This window comes from Ochlerotatus camptorhynchus, unplaced genomic scaffold, assembly GCF_037179485.1.
Source record: "Ochlerotatus camptorhynchus isolate MF236.1 unplaced genomic scaffold, CSIRO-AGI_Acam_v1.1 ptg000254l, whole genome shotgun sequence".
Taxonomy (NCBI): Eukaryota; Metazoa; Arthropoda; class Insecta; order Diptera; family Culicidae; genus Ochlerotatus; species Ochlerotatus camptorhynchus.
In genome coordinates this window covers 122,098-149,335 of record NW_027040744.1, presented here as the reverse complement: position 1 = coordinate 149,335, position 27,238 = coordinate 122,098, and the positions used below count along the sequence as shown (strand labels likewise).

The window sequence follows — 27,238 nt, the reverse complement described above, 5'->3', positions numbered from 1 at the left end:
CGTGAAACGTTTCCAGATGATCAAGATGGTACTGGCTGACTACACTCAATCACCTATGTAAGTACACCTCACCTTTCTGTTTGTTGTTCCGTTAACAGTTTGCAATATTTTCGATATATGAACGTGCACATACCTAGGTACCTACGTTTATATGAGATTGACGCGTCATGTTTGGTGCTCATGCAAAGTGAAAGATATGCAAGTACATATTCCCCTCTCGTTGGCCACGTTGATTAATTATTTTCGTTTCACTTTCATAAGCCTGACATGAGAGAAAATTTTGGAGTCTCCGGAGGTTAGCAAACGTTGCTCTGCGGTACTGAACCTGTATCTCCTTTAATTGGTACACTTTTTTTTAAGTATTGGCAGTTTTGCGTTCGTTGATAATTAGTAGAATTAAAATTATTCCACGTTCCACTTTTGATGAAAAAAAACTAACTCTGATCAGTAAACTCAAAACCACATGAACACATTGGTTCAGACGGTTTTTTGCCGAAAAGTGCACTCGCTGGAATAAGTTGAAACGGTAACTTAAATGCTGTATGTTTTTGGTCTCCCGATAACTAAGTAAAGGTGAAGACGGCGAGTTCGATTCTCAACACTAAGTTGAATACCGAAAAAGAAGAATCTTCATGGTAATTGTAAACGACGGGAAATTTCTCCTATGATCGGAGACTGAAGCTAAACAATTTCATATGTTTTTCGAAACACAACTTCTTCTTCTAAACATTTTATGCTTCTTTTGCTACTTTTCTCAACTTAGTGTTCTATACACTCTTCCATAGTTATTAATTGAGAGCTTTCTATGCCAATCAATGCATGAACTTGTATATTGTGTCTGTGGCAAGCACAATGTAATTTTCTATGCCCAGGGAAGTCGAGAAAATTTCCAACGCGAAAAATTTCCTCTACCGCACTGGGAATCGAACCCGCTAAACCTATGACAAAAGGTCGAAAGACAAAAGGTAGAAGGACAAAAAGTCGAATTGAACTTAGAGGGACAAAGAACTATGGGACAAAAGGTCAAATGAACAAATGATCTAATTAAACTTAGAGGAACAAAAGGAAGAATGGAGAAAAGGTGAAATGGACAAAAGTTCAAATTTTCAGAGTAGGACAAAAGGTCGAAATAAAACAAAAACTTGAAGTTAAAAACCAACACGAAAATATACATAATAGGTATTCTATGGAAAATTTTCGCTCGAGAATTTACTTTTTTGACGTAGGACTACGTCTTTAATTTCTATACTGGGGTACCCTTTGTGAAAACCGAAAATGGAACATGAAACAAAATTATGAAAGATTTTGAACATTAATAACTCAGCTGCCCCTGGACTAATTTCAATAATTTTTTCACCAATCGATCAGCAATATTTCTACGCAATGTTTTCGACTGATGATTTTCAACAAGAAACTATTAAAAAGTTGTAATGTCAAGTATTGTCCAATGTACAAATAAAAAGTGATAATTTTATCACTGTTTTCATGAAATAAACGTTCTTCCCAAACCCAGTTGTCATAATCGAGTACCACTTGGTTGCACATCATTGTGCTTTAACATGAAAATATATAAAAGAGAGCTGCTGTCTAGCCTCAACTCATTTTCGCTTCGAACGGCGTGGTGAACAGGCAGCAGAAGCAGCAATAGCAGCAGTAGGAAGGTGGTGGCAGGATAGATAGTCCACCTAACAAGCCACAAGGTCGTGACAAAGGAGGAAAAGGTCTTGGTAAAGGAGGCGCCAAGCGTCATGGCAAGATGCTTCGTGATAACCACCATCCATCGTCTGGCTCGCCATGGCGGTGTCAAACGTATCTCCGGTCTGATCCACGAGAAAACCCGAGGTGTGTTGAAGGTGTTCATGGAAAATCTGATCCGTGATGCTGTCCCCTACAATGAACATGCCAAGTGTAAGCGGCCATGGATGTCGTCTACGCTTTGAAGCGACAGACGCACTCTGTACGGTTTCAGAGGTTAAATCATCACCACCTTTGGCAACAAAACGGCCCTTTTCAGGCCAACAAGTTGTAATCTTGTAACCAAACTTGGAAGCAGGGATGCAAGTGATTTTGATCGATTCTCTTCATCAACTTTCTCTTTGAAAAAAAATACTACAAATTTGGTACGCCTACAAATCAAAAACGTAAGTGTTAAGATAATAGATGATCGATCAATTAAAATAACTAAATGCTCTTCATATTTGTTCCGTCCATTAGCGGTCCTACGTCAAGCTTTTGTTCGTGTCCCTAGGCACAGACACTTCTACTCTTTTTTCTTAATTTGTTTTCCGTCGATCTTGTTTACCGTGCTGAGCACCAATGCTACTGACGCCAGGGAGGCAGCTCCCACACCTGGACCCTACCTATCGACTTATCAACTCATTACCAGGGACCAAGTAAAGCCTCCCCTTCTGAGATGTTATGCCTCAGGCGTAACAGCGCCGACTGGGATTGAACCCAGGCCTGCTGGGGTGAGAGGTAATCACGCTTACCACTACACCACCGGCGTCACTCGAGAACTTACTTATACTATACTAATTCTCCCAAAGCACTGCTCATGATTTAAAGCAGGAATATATTCTTGAAAAGGCAGCTATTTGTCTCTTCAATTGCAGTAATACGCATAGTAATTATTTGTTATCTTAATTTTCCAAAAAACTGCTCACGATTTAAAGAAAGAAAAATATTTGAGAGTTATCCACCCATTATATCATCGAATAATTTGACTAGTTTATCGATTTTTTCAAGGTTTTGTCCATTCGGCGTTTTGTCCATCTAAGTTCAATTCTACCTTTTGTCCCTTCAACCTTTTGTCCATTCGACCCTTTGTCGTTTCGACCTTTTGTTTTTCGACCTTTCGTTCTACAACCTTATGTCAACCTTTTGTCCTCCTTCCATACAGCTGGCACTGAATACTAATTAATTGGGCATTTTGATGAGGAAGACGTCAGTCCAAATCTGCTCGTAATTCTTACGCAAATCAATCTACGCAGAAAATTGGGTTTTAAGTCTCTATAATAAAGAAATCAACCAATCAATCAATCCATTTGCATTGTGTTTCAGCTTTTGTAGGGGAAATTCACAAAAATTTTATAAACCCTTTTTTTATCTACTACATTTACATCACGTGGTGCGCTACTCACCAGCAAAACAAACTATTCTCTGCATGTTAGACAGAGTCACCTCCCTCTATATGTTATACATGATTTTGGAGGCTTTTGAGTATTTATAAAGTTACAAAAGATATTTCCTTTGCGAACCTTTGTAAAAAGCACATCTAGCCTCGATTATTTCAAAATTCAGTTCTTGTCCCATTCAAAATTAGGTTCCAAATATGTACAACTAATTTTCAAGGAACCTAATGAATAATGTTTACTTACAGTAACCTGAGTGAAAACTTGCTATTTAAAATGCATTTCATATAACAAACCGGTTTAAAATATATATAAGTACGTCACACCATATTAGAATATTTTAATGTTGCAAAATTATGACAGATAAACTGAATCTCATTTGAGTTTGTATTGTGTTCAAGAAAAAAAACTATAAAATAGCGAACACTGTAATTCAATAAATTTAAGGTCAATAAAAATGTCTCATATTAACATATTTTTATGAGTTTGCAAACATTATGGTGCCATTTTGATAAGTCTTTGTCCGGTTTTGTTTCGCTGAGGTATGCCATGAAAGTTGCAAATCGTATTCTGACAAATCAATACCTTACATTCGTGTAATCTATATTGCACAAGTAACGATGGCAGACAAAAACATGGTTTCAGTTGGGACGTAATAACCACAAACAAACAGACATAAAACATTGAATATTTCTCACTGTAAAACATCGTCGCTGAAACATTAGCGCCATCTGTTGAGTAGACTGTGGTGGGTAGTACGCTGAACAGATGGCGGTAGTGTGTAAACGTCAAACGCAAGAAAAATGACTATGCGTGCCACAGGTGGCGGTACTACCAACTACGATACTTTTAAATTAACCGTTAAATGCTTGTTCGATGAACAACTTACGAGTGTTATGTCTGTTTGTCTATGTTATTATAAATACTAAGAAGAAATTATCAAAATTTCGATTTAAAGATTTATTATTTCAAAGGCACTTTTACTTCACTGCTAACAGAATTCTGAACTAAACTGCACCATCTGTCTTGTGCATCTGAAAAACTTGGCCAAAGGTAGCAAGTCAGTTCGTACACTGGTGAAGAAATGTTGGCCACCATACAATAGGTCTTATAAATCTGATTAACTTTGTCAAATGCATAACCATAGTTGAGCTTTCAAGTTAATGCAAGTAATTATAAGTCAAATCGTATACTCGTCGGGCCTGGAGTGAGAATGTAGAACTGAGCTGTCCACATGTCGGTCATGTTGACAGAAACTTAGTCTAGACGAGATGTGGTTTTTTCGAGTGAGATACGACAGGTCTTGTCATTCAGAACTGAAGACAGAAAACTTCTATCTAGACGTACTGTCAAGTTAAAGCAAGCAATAATATGTGAAATTGCACTGTAGCGTCACATGGTGAGTGAATTCTGAGCTGAGCTGTTCATCATCCAATAGGTCTTATTTATCAGAACAACTTTGTCCAAGACCTCTACCTTCTATCTAGTCGATCTAACGATGTGACAACCGTAACATCCGCAGACGATCTGAAGCAAAACGTACAGGTAAGCTCTTAAATATATAACCTAGCAACCTGTCTCTGTTCTCTTGATAGTCATAGCAAGCGAACACGTGATTGATTGATTGCGGCCTAAAAGTTTGATACATTTTCAATTGTTTACTACTCTAAGGGTGTGAAAATAATTTAAATCCATCAATAAATGGCCAAGTTATAAGCGTTTAAAAGCTAACACTATTTCGTTACATTTTTTTTTGCACCCCAGTATAGACGTAGGCCTACGTGAAAATAATACAACAGGCGATTCATCAGATTATTTATTCCACTGAATTTTATGTTGGCAAAATTTAGCCAGCTTTTAATCATCGTATCTAGGTTTTATATTCAACTAAGCAAACTTTGTCCAACTCTCGGTAAATTTATTTTTGTACTTATAAGTTTTTCCCCCACAGGGTTGCTTCCACTCATTTTGCTATAAAAATATTTTTCAAAACTCTGAAAAATAATGAGCTGCATGTTTGTACTTGTAAGTTACAAAAAGAGGTTGTTTGACACATAAAACCTGTCAATTTTACTTTCAGAGAGTCACAATCAGTGATTTTATGATTCGCGAGCGCTCACTCTGAGTGAATGCTCACAAATCCTAAAATCGCTATGCCAAGTTTAATGATACTATTAGGCAAATACAATTCTGCTTAGAAAAAAGCGTGCGATAAGGTTGATATCCCTCTTTTGCTATTCAAATTATCTAAGATAGGTTTTAGTCAACAGTTATTAAAGTGGATTTAGTCATACTTGACCGGTAGGACACAAAGAGTTAAATTTGAAGGAGATTTATCGTCAGTAGTCATGGTAACATCTGGTGTGCCACAAGGTTCCAATCTTGGACTAAATTAAGTTTTGTTGAACATCATAATAACATTATCTATAAGGCAAGCAACATGGTAGGGTTTATTAAACGGTTTAGCTTTCATTCCAATGATCCATACACAATCAAAACATTATACATAGCATATGTTAGGCCCCTCCTTGAGTACTGTAGTATAGTCTAGGGTCCATATCAAGATAATCATATTAACCGCATTGAATCAGTTCAAAACCAGTTTCTATTATTTGCTATAAGAAAGTTAGGCTGGACGAGTTTACCCTTACTATCTTATGAGTCTCGATGTATGTTGATCAATTTGGATGCACTTGAAAAGCGAAGGCAGTTTGCAATGACAGAGTGAAATGCCACAGAGATTTTAGAAAATCTAAATTTTTATGCTCCCACTCGTTCCTCAAGAAACAGAAATAGATTTTATACTAACAACCAAAGAACAAACTTTGTCAGCGCCTTTAAATAGAATGATGTATTGTTATAATGAACATTGAAAACGTTTCTTTTTTAGGTTAGTCAGAAATTAAAAAGTAAAATAGATGTTAAGTGTTTTTTGTTACTTACACTGGTTTACATTTGATTGACGACGAATGAATGAATAGATTACGTGCTCGGTATCAATATTCAGCGACTCGTTTTCTGATGACAAAATTACGCATTTCTATGCACAAAACGCGAGGAATTTTTGGTTTATTCAATAGATAATAAAAATGCGAAAATTTATTAGAGGAATCAATCATAGAAATCAAAGATTTTTTTTTGCTTTTTCCTAGCGTCCTGCAGAAAACGTTACCTTAATTCGAAGTGCTTCTGGTTAATTTACAAGGTCATGTGGTATTCGGTCATTGCCAGAATTTGTATGTACTAGTTCAATACTGTTACGCATTTGACCACAAACGTTTGGTTGGTGGATACATTATCAAAGAGTTTTAGGGGTGATGTGGCTGGCAGCAAGGCGAGCGAACGTTCACTGAAAATTAACTGTTGCTTGGAACGAGGGTGACGCGCTTGGCATAGATGACCCACAGCGACTCACGAAGAGCTACTGAATCCGATCAGTGGCGGTGTGCAGCTCGCTGCTTGCGGGCAGCCTTTTGATGTGTACTGGAGAACAATGTTCAACGCCACGCGCCGAAAGCACTGCTGCTGCTGCTGATGATGACGACCGTCCGGACACCATCACACACGGTGATTGAATAAGCACCGTTCGGCGAAACCAGATGGAATTCGATTTCCAAATCTGTGTTGGGGAAAGCGCTTCTTGCAGGCAATCGGAGATAATTTTGATAATCATTGCTACAGTTGGACATTTGTGTAGTTTTCAATAGTGACCTATTGAAAATTGATAAAGTATTCATTTTAGCAGCTTTGTAGAAAAATTTCCAATTGATGGGCTTGTTTAGAAGTAAAATCCATCCGCTATTTTTTGTTTTTCCTTTGGTTTGTTTTTTCCGTCGATCTTGTTTTCCGTGCTGAGCACCAATGCTACCGACGTGCCAGGAAGGCAGCTCCCACACCTGGACCCTACCTATCGACCCATCAACTCATGAACCGGGGACCAACGGCTTTACTTCCCATCCGAAGGAAGGCGTGATCAGAGATGTTATGCCTCAGAACATCCCGGTGGCGTCGACTGGGATTGAACCCAGGCCTGCTGGGGTCAGAGGTAATCACGCTTACCACTACACCACCGTTCATCCGCTATTGACATATTTATAAGTGGTCAAACCTGACCACTTTTCGTAACGCGATCGATATTGGTTTTTTTTTTTTAATTGCTCCCCAATATGTTGCCGAAAGACGTACTCCTACGTCAAAAGATGGAAAATACAAGTCTGTTTACAGAAAAAAAAATAAAGTATTACCTACCAATTCGAATACAGATATTGTATGGCTAAAATTACCTTAAAATCATCAAAATGACAGCAACCGAAAAACAGATTGGCATTCAAACAGCTTAAACACACTAAAATAACTACACACAAAATGTCAAACAACAAAATTATACTAAAACGCAGAATCAGTAAAACCGGCCTTAAATGTGCGAAAATGACCTGAAAACACTAAAATTTCCTCTCATAATAATCTTGAAACATCAAAATGATCGTAAAAACGTCAAAAATGACCTCAACTTTAGAAACTGGCTATAAAATACCGAAATGAAATCACCGTGAAAATTCAGATACATTTTGCACAGAATTTGAAAAATGTATTATTTACCAAATTGTTTGAATTTCTGCGACCCACTAAAGGACAGTCCGTGACCCACCGGAAGGTCACGAAGTCACGACCCATAGATTGAGAGACACTGATTTAGACGGTTTTTGTTTCTTGATAATACATCATCAAATGAAAACGAAATTTCCAGAAAATCAGTCAAGTTATTACGTGACGCAACATAACAGGTCACCAAATTGATTTAAACTACTCAATCTCTTGATCAATCCCAGACAACCAGAAGTCGTTTAACAATATACAAATATTAATATAAATTACTACAGATTAAGTTAACATCGCATATATGAATAACATTTATTTACCATCGTACTGCATCACAAATTAAATCGGATAACATCGTAAGGCTTATCAAAAAGGATTTGTTATTACACAATTCAGATCATGTCGTATATGATTACAACTAAAATCGAAAAAAAAGAATTTAAACTTTTGCACGTATCTGCAGTATCACCAAAACACTTCGTTGAATGTATTCAAACAATTACTTAGTCTTTCAGCTTCATCTGAGTACAATTTTACGACTGAGTAAACCTGTTATGCCAGGTTTTTCTTCAAATGAAATATAAGCACTACACTACGGCTGGTTTTGAGTTGCCAATAATAGAAAAGCTGGTTAACACGCAGTTCAAATGGAAAGGATACCTAAGGAAAAGAGGCTGCCAACAATAGTCACACTCACCTGAGATGTTTGGAGCGTTGTGAAAACATTTTCAAACCATTTTGGACAATTCTGACGATTGGAATGGATAGAATAGCAAGCAGTAGATAAATGTAAACAAACAAACATGTCGTATGTGTGCGTGACGCTTAGAAATTACTGCCTAGGTTGACGAGAATACTTAAAATCCTTTACCTAATATGTAGGATTTTCTTTCTCTTCGATGAAATTTATGCCACAAATTCAGTAATTTTTGTGCATTATATACAATTTGTTTGTCTGTAAATATGTTTGTACAATATAGACAGTAACAACTTTTTATATACGACAATATATACCAGAATGCAGTTGTCTGGGATGCTTATAGGATAGTTAACACACATTCCAAATCTGCTACAATATTTGAGTATCACCCAAAAATTACAGTTTTTTTTTAGTTACAGTACAAAATCGGTTAAAAACAGGTAAAAAGGTACAATGTGTCTATTAATGAAAAGAAATTTGTATTGCCCATGAACTTTGATGAAGTGTTTCTATTATGTTGACCGTTATGAACTTTTTGGCTAACTTAAATAGTCCATGATAAGTGCATTCTTGTTTCACCGTAACCTAAAACAAACTGAAAAAATAAAATTAGGTTGATAGTCTACAAAACAAAAGAAAAGAAGAAATGTTTTACGATGCTGTAAACCATCTTCCAGATACTTACCCACTATTCTGATATCTCGATCTTTTTTTAATTGCAGACCGAAGACCCTCTGAAACGAATACAGGAGGAAATAAACGAGGTAGCTAGACGCGAGCAGGAACTACGGCAGGGCCACCAGCTAAACGATTCCAACGATGATTGTCTCTCATCGGCCAACTCGGACGATTCCGGACTTTCGCTCTCGCCCAGCCCAGTGCACTCGCCGTCGGTGTCCAACCTGAAAGACAAAATAGAAGCGGCAAGTAATCAGATAAACGGTACCAACGGCCATGATGCACTGCCTAACGGAAATCGCCAATTCATCTTGCCCCAGTCGAATGCGTTGACCCGTGCCCGTTCCACGCCGCAGCTCTTCCAAATTTCACCGAACCGGCGCTTCAATGTAAACCCAAATCAACGTGGTATAATGCAAAAATTTATCGCTTCTCGGGGTCGACTGAACAAGCTTACGTCCAATAACAATAACAACAACAACATCAGCGGTACCACTACTAATAGCAACCTTATAGTAAAATCAGAGCAACACATGGTAAGTGATAATTGGCGATAGCCCTTCGGGTCATATAGGAAATACCTGGGTTGGGCCAAACATACTGTTTGTCATCTTGTTCATAACTAATTGCGTAACTGTGAGGTAGAAAGGTACAATGTTGAGCACTTACCCAATCTTTGGTTTTCAATGTGTAAGGTGTAAGTGACGTAGGGTAATTTGCAAATTATGGTACTCCATCCAATTTTTGCATATCTCACCGTGTTTATAGCACTTGCATTCAAACCTATAAGGCCATACAATTTTCATAAGTGAATAATGATTCACGAATTGCTTTTCGATGTACAGATATATCTCGATACGCACACGACACTTTGCACTTCCAGCGCCGATTTCACGCAAATGACAAATCATTCACATAAATCAACACCACCACTAGATAGGGAAATGACTCTTGTGTCCAATTACATAGTTGCTTTGCCTGATTGATTTAATTTGCAAGAAAATGGCGATGAAAGTCTACAATTTGCTACAAAAATAATTACCCTTCACGCAATTAATCTTTACAGTAATCAAAAATTAAATGACCGAAAAATACGTGACCCGACAAAAAAGTATGTTTAAGTGGGCAATGTACTACACAGCACAAATGTTTTAAATTTACATTTGTCGCATTGATCGTATTTTCTGGCCTTAGTTGAAACATATAACAATACCGTGAACCCTCGGTAATCTGACCGTTTTTAATCTGAACACTTTTTAATTTGAACCCCACTAATCTGCACGCCGTGCTAAATAAAAATTTCCAAACGTCATTCAGCCATGGAATGCAGTAAAATGAAATTGAATATTGCGAAACGGAACGCATAATCAAAACAAAATAGCAATTAAGGCTGCAAGAAACACGCTTTTCTTGTGCTCATAGGGTTACCAGAAGTTTAAATTAAAAATTAACCCCGTTAATATGCAAGAAGTATCGATCAGATTAGCGGGAGTCCACTACTATTTTAAATTTATGTGTTAATACTTAATAATCTATTCATTTGCCTTGAATTTTACATGCATCTGTGCTACTATATAACACTGAAAATTTCAATAGAAATTTATTGAATTTTCAACGAACAACAATATCAATTTACATGAAAGTGTAAATTTCAGATTTTATTAATTTAATTATTGATCGTTACATACATATTAAATTTTAAATTTTGTTTATTTCTACTTGTCAACAGATAAAATAGTTACCCTAATGACAATTTTCTATATCTAAACATCAAAACTGCTTCAAACACAAAATTAACGCAAACATCTCTTAAAGCTACGCTTGTTTTTCTCGCGGGACACATTAAAATCGAACACATAATAACAACTATTGAAAACGCGGCACATACTCAACATTGGTTCGTGTACGCCATAGTTGGTCCTCGAACGCCGGTTGTTGAAGAACGCATGCAGCCGGAGGTCCCATCGTTGAGTGTTGATGTCAAGAAGACTGAGAAGTGTGGAGCAGTCGACGTTCCCTTGCAGAAGATCCGCAACGAAACAAGCCTTCGCCACATTACGCCTTCCTTCCAAGAGCTCCAGGTCCATGAGGTTACAGCGACTTTCATAGCTCGGCAAGGTACGCGGGTCGCGCCAACGAAGGTGTCGCAACGCAAAGCGAATCAATCTTCGCTGAACAGCTTCAATTCTATGGATAGAATGGCGACCAAACAACGGCAGAGTATTCCAGTATAGGTCGAACCAGGGAACAGTATAAAGCCTTCAGGCAATACACGTCCTTGAAGCTTTTGGCGAAACGGAATAAAAATCCTAGCTGCGATGAAGCTTTAGATACAACATAAGCAATGTGATCCTTGGACGTTAATTTGCAATCGAGCATGACTCCCAAGTCCTTGACAGTCGATTCGCGTTTCAAGCTTATTCCTCTTAAGGTGTAATCGTGGAAATGCATCTCCCGTTTACGGCCAAAGGAGATGACCGAGCACTTGGACACATTTAAAGACATCCTGTTTATCCGGCACCAATCATCAAAGACTTCAAGTTCTTGGTGGAGGAAATGAGCGTCTTGAGGCCCTTTTATTACGTAGTAGAGTTTCATGTCGTCGGCGTACGAGAGTTTAAGGCATTTGAGGATCAAGTTCACGTCGTTCATATACAACAGGAAAAGCAATGGCCCCAGGTGGCTGCCTTGAGGAACACCAGATGTAACAATGAAGGGTGGAGAAGCGTAGTCACCGATCTTAACAGACATAGATCTGCCAGTCAGATAGGAGCAAAGCCAGGTAAGTAGACTCCCATGAACACCCATTTTGTCATATTTAGAGATGGTAATTTCATGGTTCACTCTATCGAAAGCTGCAGAGAGGTCGGTGTATATGGCGTCAACTTGATGGCCACGTTCAATCTCACGAATAATGAACGATGTAAAAACAGTTAGATTAGTCGTCGTCGAGCACTTAGGCATGAAGCCGTGTTGATCCTGAGAAATACTGTACGAGCAGTCTTGAACCAACTTTTCCAGGACAATTAGCTCGAATAGTTTGGAGATAGCACTCAATGCAGCTATTCCGTGGTAATTGGCGACAGTCTGCTTGCATCCTTTTTTGTGAACAGGGAAAACAAACGAATCCTTCCAACATTCTGGAAAAACTCCGGAGGTCATTGACAAGTTGAAGACCTTAGCTAAGGGCACTGAAAGAGTGTCTAAGCAACGTTTCAGTACTAATGAGGGAATCAGATACTGTTGATGTTTTCATCTGTTTCCCGGCTGAAATCACCATGTCGCTGTGGATGGTGAATGGAGAACCAAACACCGACATACGAGGGACATTACTCGTGGCAGCAGCAATTTCCTGAGCATCAAGAACTTCGTCTGAAAAAACGCTGCTGAATTGTGTGCGAAACATATTGGCGATATCTGCGACGGAGTTGGCATCAGTAACGCCATCAGTCATATTGGACGGCAATCCCGTTTCTTTCCGTTGCTCGTTCACATATCGCCAGAATTCCTTAGGATTAGCTTTGAGACGACTCTGCAAGTGAGACTGCGTTGTACAAGCTTGCATTGAGATCTCTGTACTCGTTGTTGGCGCGGACATAATTAGCCTTCGTAGAATCTGTGTGATATTTACTGTGTTTCCTCAGTGCAGCCCTTTTCACCTTTTTCAGGTGCTTAAGATCAGAGTTCGACCAGGCGGGTATGGCAGGTTTACACCGTAGTTTTTTAGGCACAAACTGATCGATAGCGTAGAATATGATACCACACATGGTCGAGGCAGCCAGATTCGCATCCCCGGAGTCTAGTGTCGCATTCCAATCCACATTAGCGAGAAAGTTATTGCATGTACATGTAAAATTAAGTACAAAAACCTGCTCCAGTTTGGGAAATAACAGTTGAAAATTACATAATATTTTTATCTGTGTATGTATTGTCTTCTATAAAAGAGCAGCAGTCTATTTACACTGAACAAACAAATATTTATGTAGCAATATTTGGCCGAATACTCTGCCTGAATATCAAGCTTTAAAATAACAAAAAAAATCGTTCAAATCCATTGTCGGCCACTTGATAAACTTGGATAACTTGAAAAACGGCCGAAGATCAGCAAAAAAATCATGTTAACGCCGAACATCTGACCTATTTGGTGCAGCTCTATTTTTTACCACTAGATAATCATATGAATATCAAATGAAAGTTAATCACAGGACAATATTAAAGAATGTACTGCACACAGCAAAAATTGATAGACGACAAATCCCTTAAAACACTGTTCTGAAAATAAAAATATTCTAGCTACGAGTGAGCTTTTAAGTTGTGAACCTTGAGTTAGTGATTCTGTGTAAGAAATTAGTATGATTCCAGATGCTTGAAGTTTTGAGATATTTCTATTTTTACAACTTCAGTCGAACTTTTGCCCCACCTTTCTCTAAGCAAAATACAACCAGCTTTAAATGATCAAAACTACATGTTTGACTTACATAGTTGGAGATGCTTAACGTCAAATATCAGTGATCATTTTATTCGATGGATGAGGAGATGAAAGTATAGAGTTGTTCTCAAGACATATTATATAAAAAAAAAAAACAAAGACGAAATTGTAAAAATAGCACTTAAGACAACAACTGTAAAATGATCTACACTGATTGACGACAAATAAATAAATAAGTAAATAAATAATTCCGTTAGTGTACGGCAGTGTGAAAATTTTATATAGAGAGTAGAAAGCGAGCAAAGGTCAATTTTGAGGAAGGTACGCATCAGGTTGATCATCTCTTTTACCAAACTCCCCCCTCCCTTACCACCACTGAAAAGATGATCGCCGATTTGCTCATGTACCTTCGATGTGCGGAAACAGTTCTATAACTCAAGTCGCCATCTGACGTAAGCATCTAGTTGATAGGTTTGGAAATTGTAGCTATTGTTGCCTCTACCACTGTATGTGCTGCTGTCATCGTCAACTTAACGATCTCAATGAGACACGGGTAGGAGAGGTGCTGCTACTGTACCTTTCGACCAATCCCGAGTAGCACACTTCCGTTAATAAAAGTTGCAGCAACTTGTTTATGACTGAAATAAGTCGTAAAGAAGTTTCTACATCCGATATATGACAAGCGTGCTATTGATGGTAAGCTCCCATCTAGAGTTATGTACTTTAACTAAACTAAACACTTCATGCGTGAAGTTAACGATTTACACGATTGTAAATCGTTAACTTCACGCATGAACTGTTTAGTTAAAGTATGTTTGACTTATAAATCTTTTTTTTTCCTTTTCCATGTCAATCAGTTTATGCACAACGGCTTTTTTACAGCATACTTTAATTTTTTTTTTGTTCATTAATTTATTTGATAAGTCTCAATAGAATCAACTTTACAGAGCTGTGGATTCTTGTTCACTAAACAAAACACCGTAAAACTATAGTCAAAAGGTACAACACAATAAACACTTTATCTTCAACTATCCAATAAGCCTCATCCATTAGAATGGCATCCGCTTCCAGTCGTTTCATTTTGTGGCAGTATCACCAACCATTGCAGCAATGGACGCAAACGTGGTCAGCACTCACAATGAGGAGCACCACACAATGTTCGCGCGACACGAGAAATGGGCCTACCATCGTTGATCGATTCTCTTCATCGATTTTTTCTTTCGCGAATAACCAGATTGCAAATAAATTTCCCATTCAGTGTGTTGTTTCAGGCGCAAGCTAACATCATCTTCTGCCGAACTGTGCTGCGAGCTTAGCGAGAAATTTGTTTATGTTTCCTTGGTAAACCAAAGAGAAAGTCGATGAAGAGAATCGATCAACGAGGATAGGTCCTTTTCAAATGTTACGCGAGAATGGTTACACATCGAGAGTGGCCTGCTTCTGTTCACAGCCGAGTGAACACTTAATCTTTTAAAAATATGAATTAAGTGTGTCGGTAAGTATCGCAAGATGTTTTTGGCTCAATATAAAATCTGTCTACATCTCCGAGGGCACCAGGTTTAACCAATATGACCATCTTATTCATAAATCTTCATGCATAATATTTTAAGTGTAGCACAGTGGGTTTTAGCTTATATCAGTGTCTGGTCACTTCCTCAATCATCCCGGCACCAAAATCATTACCAGAGGTTGCCAATGTAGTCTCTGGTACTATATAGCATGCCACATTCTGACCATTTCACCGAGGGCACCCAGTACATTACCAGGTGTGGCCAATGGGGTCGCGTGTACATAATATGATCGTCTATGATCTTGTTGCTAAATTTTCATGTGATTTGATATTTCGCCTGACAGTTTCACATCAATCACATCTACATAATTGGGACTATTTCCCGGAAGTTAATAGGAGCATGTGAAGTGTGACCAGTGTGGTAATTAATTTAACCGCCATTGATTTTTATGCTAATCTTGTCTGAAAATGATTTTGATCTAGAACTCACATAAAATTTGAATGGTGCGTATGGCCATAACTGGTACACCTACCCTATACAACACATGAAGAATTTTGGCTAAAGTCAGATCCTGTAATGTTTCAAAGACTTATGAAATGAAATGAGATTATGATTACAACAATAATTGGTACAAAACGGTATACACTTGATTGACGACAAATAAATAAATAAATTAATTAATTAATCCGTGTGCAACCGGCACATGTTCGGTTATAGCAAATAAGTTCCAAGGCATACAGTGTGACGGTCACTGATCTTGATTTTGAATGCTCATTTGTGTCGGTTGTTGCCCAAGTTAGAAAGTGGCCACACTGGGGGCGCCCGTAGCATGCCCGAGTCGAGTGAGGCCAATGTGTCCATCAATGGACTTTATTTTGAATGCTCATGTGATTTGATACACTGTTGTTGGCTGTTGGCACAAGTCAGAATCTGGGGGCTCCTGGAATGTGTTTATGTGTTATCAATGTAGCCGATTTGACTGCAATTGAACTTGTTGAGAATTTAGATAATTTGAGGTGTCGCAACTTAGCACCTGGCCTGACACCTGAAAATGCAGGGCCAAACTAATTCCGGGCACACTAAATAATCTTAGTTTTGAATTTCATATAATTTGATGTGCCGCATGAAGTGTTTTTCATTAAGTGACATTCTGGCCACTTCCTCATCTATAGGTATATAACAGGAATTCATTCTACTTGGCCCAAGTTGCGAGATTGAAGAAGGAGCCACCCACAGGCAGATGGACTTTCTGTGCGCGAATATTGCGAATCAAGTTCCTGTCCAAATACAGCTGAGAAAATTAACCGAAACCTAGTGATCAATCGTAACCACCCGTTCCTCATTACTTATGCGCTTGTTTTTCTTCCGCTGCGCATAGATAAACGGGCAAGTTTCACAGCCACCATATCTGAGAATGAATAATTCAAAATTATTATTTGTTATTTAATACAATCACATTTTGTTGCTGGACATCACGACTGACATTTAAAAATGGTCTAAAATGTTGATTTTTCATAATTATTATCTTTTAAATTCGCATTAACTTAAGAACGGCTAGACTTAGGATAAAAAGTTCATAAATACAAATTTATAAAAAAAATATGCGTTAATCTAAATAAATTATTATTTTACAAAGAAATGTGCAATTTCGTTATATTTTGAAGATCAATAAAAATTTAAAAAAATATAGAATTTTTTTGGAGCAAGATAGCTTACATTTTTTTATAAAATTGTTGGCTTTTTTACAAAAAAAATATATAAAAAATTGAAGAGGGTGTTTTAAGAAAATCACCATTTTATGTTTAACTATGGATTTACATAGGTTTTTTATTCAATGTATTTTTTTTCTCAAAGAACAATTAATTACCTACAGCTTCTTCTCAGTTGTCATTTGTTATAATCAACTTTATGAATATGCCTTTTTATAAAGTTACTCTAGAGAGAAACAAATCATGCATAAATAAAAATGCAACCATTGGTAGCAGCGAACGTATGAGTAATCTAAAACACTCATGTCCAACCGGTTTGCGTTTTGGGCTGAAATGCTCTAATGTTTCACGGAAAGCGTAGTTATCATTTTATGGACCACCCACAACCGTTTTTCATTGAAGATTTGCAAAATTTGCACTGTATGTACAGTTTTACGCTTCTATCAAATTTGTTACATACGACGATTGATACCTTCTTAAAGTTAGGTGAATGTAACATTGAGCTATGTTTTGATCAGTTGGCACATACATTATAGTTTTTTATGAGAAAATTAAACAGAGCGGGTTCAAATTTTGCCTTAAGGAAAAGTTAGCAGAGTAGTTTCTGGTAGCATTAAAATGTCAATTTGTTTACGTTTATTACATACGATCAATTCAAAACACATTCCAGACTTATCGTCTTCGCGTTCAGACTCGTATCCCTCCGAAAAATATTAACACCCCTCACATCCATTCCATCCCCTGATCCATTCCAATCTTTTTTTTCTATCCCTGCCCTATTTTCGTCAAGACGACACACTCAAAAAAATCCCTTAAACTATGTTTTCCCAGATAATCCCAAGTAATGATTAGAGTGAAAAATACATCCAAATGAGTGTTGTTCCCCTTGATTACATCCTATTTAGCTATTACATATCAAAGACCTCAAAGCCAGGCAGAAGAAGACAGGTAGCTAGTGTGACCTTTTCTTCTTCTTCTTCTTCCTCTTCTTCTTCTTCTTCTTCTTATTCTTCTTCTTCCTGGCTTTAACGCTCTTAGATGAGCTTTCGTCTGATCTCAGCTTAGTGTTTTTTTCAAACACTTTCACTTCTTCTTCTTCTGTACCATTTCTGCATTAGTATAAGTGTGTGGCAATTACAATCATACTCTAATGAACTCCGAAGTTGAGAAATTTTCCATCCCGAAAAGTTCCTGGACCGGACCGAGAATCGAACCCAGCCACCTTGAGCATGGTTTTTCTTTGTAGATACGTCTTTACTGACTGAGGTAAGAGAGGAAACACTTCCACAGTTATTAATTAAAAGATCTTCTATGCCATCCAATACATGAATTTGTATATTTTGTGGCCAGCACAATGATACTAATGCAGAGAAAATTTCAAACACGAAAAATTTTCTAGACAGGACTGGGAATCGAACTCGCCACCTCTGGCTTGGCTCCTAGGATTATAACTTTTATTTATATTTATGCAACAAATTGTAAAATGAAGATTTTTTTCTGCACGAGTTGTACATTTATTTGTTTTTATTTATTTATTTATCACCGTATTCGATTAGTCGTACAAACTGAACTTTTCTACTTATAAACTAGAGATTAATACTAAACTTATTTCTAAGAAACTGTTTTAGTCAAGTTCGACAACATTGAACAAGCGAAGACACGAATCGAAAGGGTTGTTGTAGCCGTAGTTTGTTCTGCGGTATGGGATTGCTATTAAAGCTGAGTTCCAAAATCGTCTGGGAGGAATGTTAAGCGGAATCTGTAAAGTTCAAGGCAGTCGATAGATCCTCCAAAATCATCGAAGACAAATAGCCGCTGCATCGTTAGTCGTCTGACAGATAGTGGCTCCAATCCTATGAGCTTGCATCGGTCGGGATAAGGAGGAAGATTGGTCGGATCATCCCAGTGAAGTTGTCCCAGTGTAAAACGTAAGAACCGTGTCTGTACCCGTTCTATCATGAAAACATGAGCTACATAATAAGGGGACGAAATCGGAGCTGCGTACTCCAGAATGCTATGAACCAACGAGCAGTAGAGCGTTTTTAAAACATGGATGTCGGTGAACTCAGAAGCGTGGCGACAGATGAATCCCAACACCATAAAAGCATAGTATCAATGTCTTCTTGTTTGGCAGTACATTCCAGAAGAAAAGCTATGACATGATAGATGTTTAGGTCATCAGCGAATGAAAGCTTGAACGAGGAAAGTAGCAAACACAGGTCATTGATAAAAATGTTGAATATAAGTGGTCCCAGAACGCTTCTTTGAGGTACACCAGACGTGGTGATGTTGATAGTGCGGGATGGAACCGAGTTGACCGTAACATATGCGGTACGAATATATCCACTCTTTAATTCAATCTGGAAAACCTATGTGCTTCAGTTTCTCCCCGACTGGAATGTGCGGTACAGTGTCGAAGGCTTTCGCAAAGTAAACATACGCCGCGGCAACTTGCCACCTCTATTCTACTTCGCGGGACAGTGCGGTGACGTAAAACTACAATGTTGCTGTAGACCGATGCTTAATAAAGCCATACTGACCATCAAAGATGATGGAAGACGCCACTTTGTATAGACCGTTGTACACCAGTCTTTCAAACACTTTACTGATACAGCAAAGTATAGATACGCCGCGATAATTTGTCATCTGATTACATTCGCCAGGCTTTGCTAGACAGTAACGATGTAAACAACTTTCCAAGCCGTCGTCGGAAAAGTTCTTTCATAAATCAATCGGTTGAATAAGCAGGCAATTCGATTCGCTAGCTCTCTGGAACAGTTTTTCAGAAATAGGAGTCGTATACCGTCCGTCCCAGGTCATTTTTTGATGCCAAGGCCGTGCATTGGTACAAGTGACACATTGCTGGGCATCATTAAAGCTTGTCGTTTCTTCGTGTAATCCCAGAAGCACGATGGGTTCTGTTTTACGCTGTGAGGGTCCTGAATAAGTAGTTATCATAGATGGATAATAGAACTGTTTTGTACTGCAGCTCTACTTCGCGAAGGTAATCACGGTCGTTCTCAGACTTGGAAAGGAAGAAACGGTGACGTGCTTTCCTTAGGATGTTACGAAGATGTCGTAGTTCGGAATTCCTCCATGGCTTACTGGAAACTGAATATAACAATCGTCTTTTCCGAGGAACATAGTCCTTGCACATTACTTGCCTTTTCTGACCCAAAGGTGTACTTGTTGACCGAAGATCGTGTATCCGAAAAAATAAAAGAGTGAACTATATTGTTAATACAGTATATTTGGTCTAACTCAAATTTGAAATAAATTGTCATGGCTCTACTCGCGTAGACATATGACAAAATCTATCATTTGGTAAAAACTGTTAAAAATTGAATATTAAGATAGGGCCAATTAGGGTTCACATAACCTATCTTGAAGTATAATTTCTTCCATTTTCTCATACGAACGCTATGAGACAGGTACAATCGCGTCACCCTGCGCTCAAATGTAAATGCTTCGAACGAATTTGATAGCAAAGATTACATCCTCAGAAGAAGGGTTTGAGTATTTGCTCATTTTCTATGCGTTGCTTTCACCTTCACTCAAGCACAGCGCCATTGTATATGTCGCTTAGATTCTGACAAAGTTGCCAGTCATCTTGATTTGTTGTCTTCGTCTTTAGTCTGAACATAGCATAACTATCACTCGAACTACCACTAAAAATACATTTTTTCTTCTTCTCAAATATTTGCACCACACTCAAAAATGTATTGTTTCTTTTCGTATTTTTCATTGTTATACCAACAGCAATGACATAGTTTTTGACCAGGGTTGTTAATCCATAACCGTCGATAACGGTAGCGTTAAAGCCTGCAATGAAAATTTCCATTGTAGACGTTATCGACGGTTATCGATAAACAACCTTGTTCCTGACGTCGGTAGAAAACGACCGATATGAAATGCGATAATTATTGATCCTAAAATTCTTACATAGAACACACAGATGAATGACAGTAGTATACAGAAGGCTATAATGCTATAATGACCAATAGGATTAATGGTGGTTAATCAATACGTATTAATTATGTAAAATCTAAATATCGTTCTTCCTACAGTCCCCTATAGAGTTGAACCGTACGCATATGATGCTACCACCAACGGCCATTTCCACTCCACCAGTAATCGAGCGGGACTCCAACGGAAAACCCATTCGGCGAGGTTATGTTCCAGTAGAAGAAAAAATTCAGAAGGAACTTCGTGACTTAAAGAACCGAGAATCCGAACTTAAGCGATTACGCAAACAACACCGAGTCGCTTCACAGTCCGATCTTCTAGAGCTGAAATACGACAGGTAACATTTTTCATTTAGTACTACATGTCAAGAAATCTTACTTAAAGTACTTATTTTTCCATTTCAGCGATTCCTGTGGCGATCTTTCCGATGAAGATACCATTGACATGACTGTGTATCCGTCATCCAGAAAATTGCGATCCACCAAATCAATTGGTGAGCTTTGTGAAGCACTAACACATTCTAGTCTTTCTCCAAGGTAACATATTTATTATATATTATATATTTAACACAGCTAATTAATCATTTATTTTTCTATCTATTTTGTTAGGGAAACACCATCGCCACAGTTTGAAAATCGTCAACGTGGTATGCGTCCGGCCATGTCATTAGCCCAATTGTGTGATCTTGACCCGCAAGAGACACCATCTTCCCATAAGCTGATAGCGAAATGGGAGACTCTTATTCAGCAGAAACAGCAACGATAGACTATTGAAAGTGGTATTTCTTTAGTTAGATACTTTAAATGATAAAGTAGCCACATTATTAGGGTACTGTTGTTCAAAATGAAGGTTAGAATTGAAAATTTATTATAAAAAAGGCTGTATTTATTTTGTTGGATAGTGTTAACTTGCTTTGCTGGGGAAATATCACAATTTGGGCCAGAAAACTTTTTTTTTGCTAAGGTACACTGGGAAAAGTGGGATCATCGTCATGAACATTTAAAAAAAATCTGGAAAATCCATAATCATTCCGTAAGAGGAAATGGGACGAAAATCATTTTTCAAAATTTTAAAAGAAGTTTTGTCGTTTAAAACTTAAATTCTGTTAATAAAAATGTGTTCACTATGTTCCGTTTGGCAAGTAGAATACAGTGCACACATTTTCATGGACTGAACTTTGGGGTTGAATGAATAAACAGCTATTGATGTTTTTTAATGTTCTGCATTTTTATGATAAATAACAAAGGATACGGTGAAAAAAAATTCAAGCAACGATTACCATACTGTTCTTCAATTTGAGCCCGAATTGAAAATGAACCATCAGCAGCACTTGGAATGCCATGAGATTATGCACACAATTGTTTTCGTTTAAAAATACGCTAGGGGAAGTGCACTAGCTAGGGCACTACTCAAAATGTGTAGGACTAGTTATGGCAAGTACATGGGTTTTTAAAAGGAATATTGAAGATAAACATGAAGAATTGAGACAATAAACCCAATTTATACACGACTCAATTGTAAACTGACCCTAAACATCTAACTGAATGGGACTTTATTTATTTCTCTAAAAACGCAACTGTCTAGAACTTTCAAAAATAAGTTTTCGACAAAGGTCAAACCGATACTACAATAACTGCAAATCACATTGTCATTTAAATTTAAACCTATTTTGCAAATTTTTATTCACTGTCTTTTTGCTGGGACTTCGAAACAATTCAATTCGTACCAAAAGATTCAAATTTGACAAACGTATTCCTTGTTTAGCGAGCACACAAATTTAGAATCGATTTCTTGAATCCCAATTCACCCAGTGTTCCTGATAAATATTTTCAATAAATCATAAAAATCTATAAAAATCGTATGAAAATTTACTTATCAAATATGCTTTCAATTTTCGTGCTTGTATACTTTATACTTTGATTTAGATCCCTCATTTTAGCTATTTCCAAACAATTTATTTTCTTATTATAAATGTATTTGCTAAGATTTATTGAACAAGAAAGTGAGAGCATAGGTATTTACACCAGATTGTAAAAAAATGTGAAATAATTAGCTACTAAGATGCCAATCTATTTATGATGTTATAGTTTAGTTACGACTTACAAGAGCGCAGTACACATACTTCGCAAATTATTTTTTGAATTTACATTTAGATATCAAATATTGGCGTCAGTTGATAATCTGGTAGTAATCAACAACGTAATCGTGTATCGTTATGCTTGATCCGAAATTACCCTAACAGATTTGACCAAATATAAACCGTGTATAGAAAAGACTTCAGTGTATGTCAGTCATCTCACAAGTTCCGTATTTTATATATACTCCCTCTCTACCCAAGTAGCTACCTTATGTCCATATTTCCTTAAGTCCATTTTTATCTCACAAAGAATAGTACCTGAAAATGCTCGCGAAAATATTGATATTGCGCATTGAACAAATTATAAGTGTGATTAAAAAGTTAAAAGTGCAGAATCGCAAATAAAAGTATGAACGTTTTTACGTTAAACCTATTGGTGTCTTCGGCGCACTTATGATTCATAATGAAAAAGTCCGCAGAAAACACCAAGACGATAAAACGTCAAAGCGCACTTCTATTAGCGATCCCGCACTTTTGAGGAGTCCAGTTTCAACTGCAAAATACAATAATGAAACCCAAATAACTCACCCTGGTTGTTACCCAGTCATGCTACGCCACTTCCCTTTGAAATCCTATCTCAGATATCTGCAAGAACTCCCACCGTGGCAATACTAGGTTTTTAAAACTTTCTGTGTTCGGAAAATTAATACATTTTAATGAAAAGTCCAAATATGGCCGTCATGATGATTCATATGCCCTTCACTAAATCACAAATCTAGAAGACTGCATATTGTACTATGGGGATCCAGGTATCCAATAAGAAGAAGGCTGACTATCTCCCCTTCGTGATTCGCGTTCCTTCATCGAAAGTAGTGTGTTACGATCCAAATTTGGTAAATTGATTTAATTTTTTATTAAACAAATTAAATTATTTTTCTTTTTTAAGTTCAATTCGTATAAAATACAGAAAACAATATTCAGCTAAGCTTCCGGTTGACCGAATCCGCTTTCGTTTAACTCCTGCGATCAGATCCTGTAGCCACCTCGTCCACTTTGTTCGCCGCTGAACGCCAGTTTGTCTTAAACTGCTTCTCGCTTGCAACAGTTTTTTGGGCCTTCTTCAAGTTCCGTTGACGATGGCCCAATATTTTTCAATTGGGTGGAGCGCTGGCGTTTAGGGAGGGTTCTCGACCTTGGGCACCACCTGCACGTTGTTTACGGTATATTACCCAATGGCCTTTTTCCGTAATGGCAGAAAGCCAAATCCAGCCAAAAACAGCAGGAAAGGAAAGGCTGCAGACGTTTTTTCAGACACTCGTTCAAGTAAATTTCCTCGTTGACGGTCCCGGTTGCAATGAAAATATCGCTTTCCAAGCCACAGGTACAGATAGCCTGCCAAACCATATATTTATTAGCGAACATCGACAGTTGCATATGCTTGAAAAGGTCTGCCACCTGCCCAGGAAGCTATTTGAATTCTGCCTTGACGTTGTTCGGATTTTCGATGCGCGTGCAAAATTTTGATGCGTTGCTCCTCTTTCTTGCACGGTTAGAAAAAAGTACCCAAAATTAAGTTCTTTTCACTCATCTCGGCACTATAGTGCAGGAACCCAAAAGTAGGTAAAGCGGGTCAAAGTAATTTTCATTTAGTTATGTGCAGTTCGTATGGAAGTTTCCACTGGCTTTTTAACCAAAAGTAAGATAGTTGTATCCAACAGTAGGTAAATATGATTATACTCAACGTTGGGTTCTCATGCTTTACTATCGATTTGCTTGGGACCAATAGGCTAGTTAAGTAGTGAACCAATTTAAAATCGTTAGTTTCGTATTGATTATTGCTGGTACTGATATGATCCAACCCGCTTTTCTGCTGCTAGTGCGCGCTTGTTTGGTACAAGCGCTACTCGCATATGTCAATTAACAGGGTATGGCCAACAATCAACACGAAACTAACGATTTTAAATTGGCTCACTACTTGACTAGCAAGCAAATCGACTAACGTACCCCATTTAAGTATAAATTCCAGTACAACACTATGTTTGTTTTGATTCGCTATGAAAGTTTGACAGATAAAATGAGGGGTTAGTGGATTTTCCTATGTTTCGAGGGGTGAATCGATTAGCTTGGGACCGAAGATAGTACCAGACAGGGGCCTGGCTGGCGGTCATGTTTTTGATGCTATCATCTGCTCTTGTCTTTCTGCTTACAACACGATTTTCCGTCCCGTTCCACCATGTATACGTCAGGCGGGCCGTATTTAAATAAAGCCCGTGATCTTGCCTACTGTCAAACGTATAGGATTGATATGGGGTTGCCAGTCTCCTGGTACCAGAGCTTAGCCAAAAAGTTGAGCTCGTTTCTTCGGAACCTTCTGGTCTTAAAGATACCTCTATGGTACGGCCAGGGGGTGGAAACTAACGATTTTAAATTGATTCACTGCTTGAGTAGCCTATTGGTCCCAAGCAAACGATTACCGTACCCTATTCTAGTTGAAATTCTATCACTACACTATGTTTGTTTTGATTCGCTATGAAAGTTTGACAGATAACATCAGGGGTGTGTGGATTCATGCAGAACATGCAGGGGTGAGTGAAATAGCTTGGGACTGCTTGGGACCGTTCTGGTACTGAGTGAGCCAAAAATAATAATGATTTTCTTCGGGACCCAGTGGTCTTAGAGTTACCTCTATGGTACGGCCATAGAGGTAACTCTAAGGCTAGAAGGTCCCGAAATAACGTGCTCAACTTTTTGGCTCAGCTCTGGAACTCTCTTCGGTCCCAAGCTAATCGATTCACTCCTCGAAACATAGGAAAAACCAATAACCCCTCATTTTATCATTTTATCGAAACTAGCGATTTTAAATTGGCTCACTACTTGACTAGCCTATTGGTCCCAAGCAAACGATTAACGTACCCCATTCTTGTCAAAATTCTAGTACTACGCAATGTTTGTTTTGATTCGCTATGAAAGTTTGACAGATAAAATGAGGGGTTATTGGTTTTTCCTATGTTTCGAGGGGTGAATCGATTAGCTTGGGACCGAAGAGAGTACCAGAGTTTCTTCGGGACCTTCTAGTCTTAGAGTTACCTCTATGGTTTTAGCGTGACTTTCTACCAGCGATTTCACAAAACTGGACCAACTAATTTCTATTTTTCTATCAAACGCACAAATTTTGCGTACATTTCTCGTGGTTCTAGAAGAAAAAGTCTCAAATGGTAGAGTTGGTTGGAAATGCTAACATGAATCTTTAGTGTGATAATTTATTAGCTAGAGAATGATCTTTTAGAAGAGGGTAGGTGGATAGTTCCGTTAGAGTACAGCAGTATGAAAATTGAATAGAAGTTGAAAATGAGCGAAGGGCCATTAATGCGACAGTTTTTAAAGATAGACGCATATATTTTGCCTAACCCGTACGATGTACGCGGAGACTTGAAGTATGTCTCCAAGTCTACTGGCGAAAAATGTGCGTCCCTCTTTTGCTCATAAACTGACTGCGGCTGTGGAATAGCTCTAGCGACGTTTTCATCACTACCTTAAGCCCCACGTTGCGAGAGCATTTCCAGTCGATGGTGTGTTATAATGCAATTCTTCTTTACCCAAATGTACTTTTAATGTAACAACTCAAGGCGGGAGTAACCGTCAACAATGCTGATGATGGTACAGCACGCAACAACCACCCTACTGCCTTCTCTCTGAGATGACCAAGTTGGTCATGACGAGAGGAGCAACACAATAGTTGAGTAAAGAAGAATTGCATTATAACACACCATCGACTGGAAATGCTCTCGCAACGTGGGACTTTAGGTAGTGATGAAAACGTCGCTAGAACTATTCCACAGCCGCAGTCAGTTTATGAGCAAAAGAGGGACGCACATTTTTTGCCTGTAGACTTGGAGACATACTTCAAGTCTCCGCGTAAAAGATCATTATCTAGCTAATAAATTATCACACTAAAGCTTCATGTTAGCATTTCCAACCAACTCTGAAAATCGCTAACTTCGCGTATGAAGTAACATAAAAACACTTTGAACTCAAATGGTAGTAAACGTCATTTAACTGCTCGAATGAAGTGGTTAATTGTAGGTACGAATAAATCGCGATACTATCAGTACTATCGCAAAAAACTGCAAGATTTTAATATATCTGGCAACTTTTAACCGTTGATATTATGGTACTGCATCAAATAGGAAGGACTAAATCGACTATTAGTTCAAAGTCCATCCCATCGAAGTTGCTTGATTCTTTCTTCAATTTTAAAAATATTTTCTCTAGTATTTTAAAAACAATTTAACCCATTTTTTTTAAATACTGCGTAATGGACATTTAAACTTTTTGGACACACAATACTTTTCATAACTTTTGGATGATTTTAGCAATGCTAACAAGTCATTTGATTCAAATAATTTATTTAAACATGTCATTCATAAACATTCTGGTA

The 27,238-nt window shown here is 37.9% G+C and overlaps 1 protein-coding gene across 1 annotated transcript; it reads left to right on the top strand.

Annotated features, from left to right (window-relative positions):
* The first annotated feature begins 1,748 nt into the window (after positions 1–1,748).
* Positions 1,749–22,989, top strand: mdu (meduse). Its single transcript, XM_065226521.1, has 6 exons — positions 1,749–1,908; positions 4,654–4,676; positions 9,153–9,644; positions 20,825–21,060; positions 21,128–21,259; positions 21,332–22,989. The coding sequence occupies exons 1-6, from the start codon at positions 1,749–1,751 to the stop codon at positions 21,486–21,488; spliced, it is 1,200 nt and encodes a 399-aa protein (XP_065082593.1). The 3' UTR covers positions 21,489–22,989.
* Positions 22,990–27,238: the final 4,249 nt, after the last annotated feature.

Excerpts from the sequence above, each read along its gene's own strand:
- mdu (XM_065226521.1), top strand. The coding sequence starts at position 1,749 with ATGGCAAGATGCTTCGTGATAACCACCATCCATCGTCTGGCTCGCCAT. Across the intron at positions 1,909-4,653 it reads CTACAATGAACATGCCAAGT|ACGATCTGAAGCAAAACGTA; the intron begins GTAAGCGGCCAT and ends TAACATCCGCAG. Across the intron at positions 21,260-21,331 it reads CATTCTAGTCTTTCTCCAAG|GGAAACACCATCGCCACAGT; the intron begins GTAACATATTTA and ends CTATTTTGTTAG.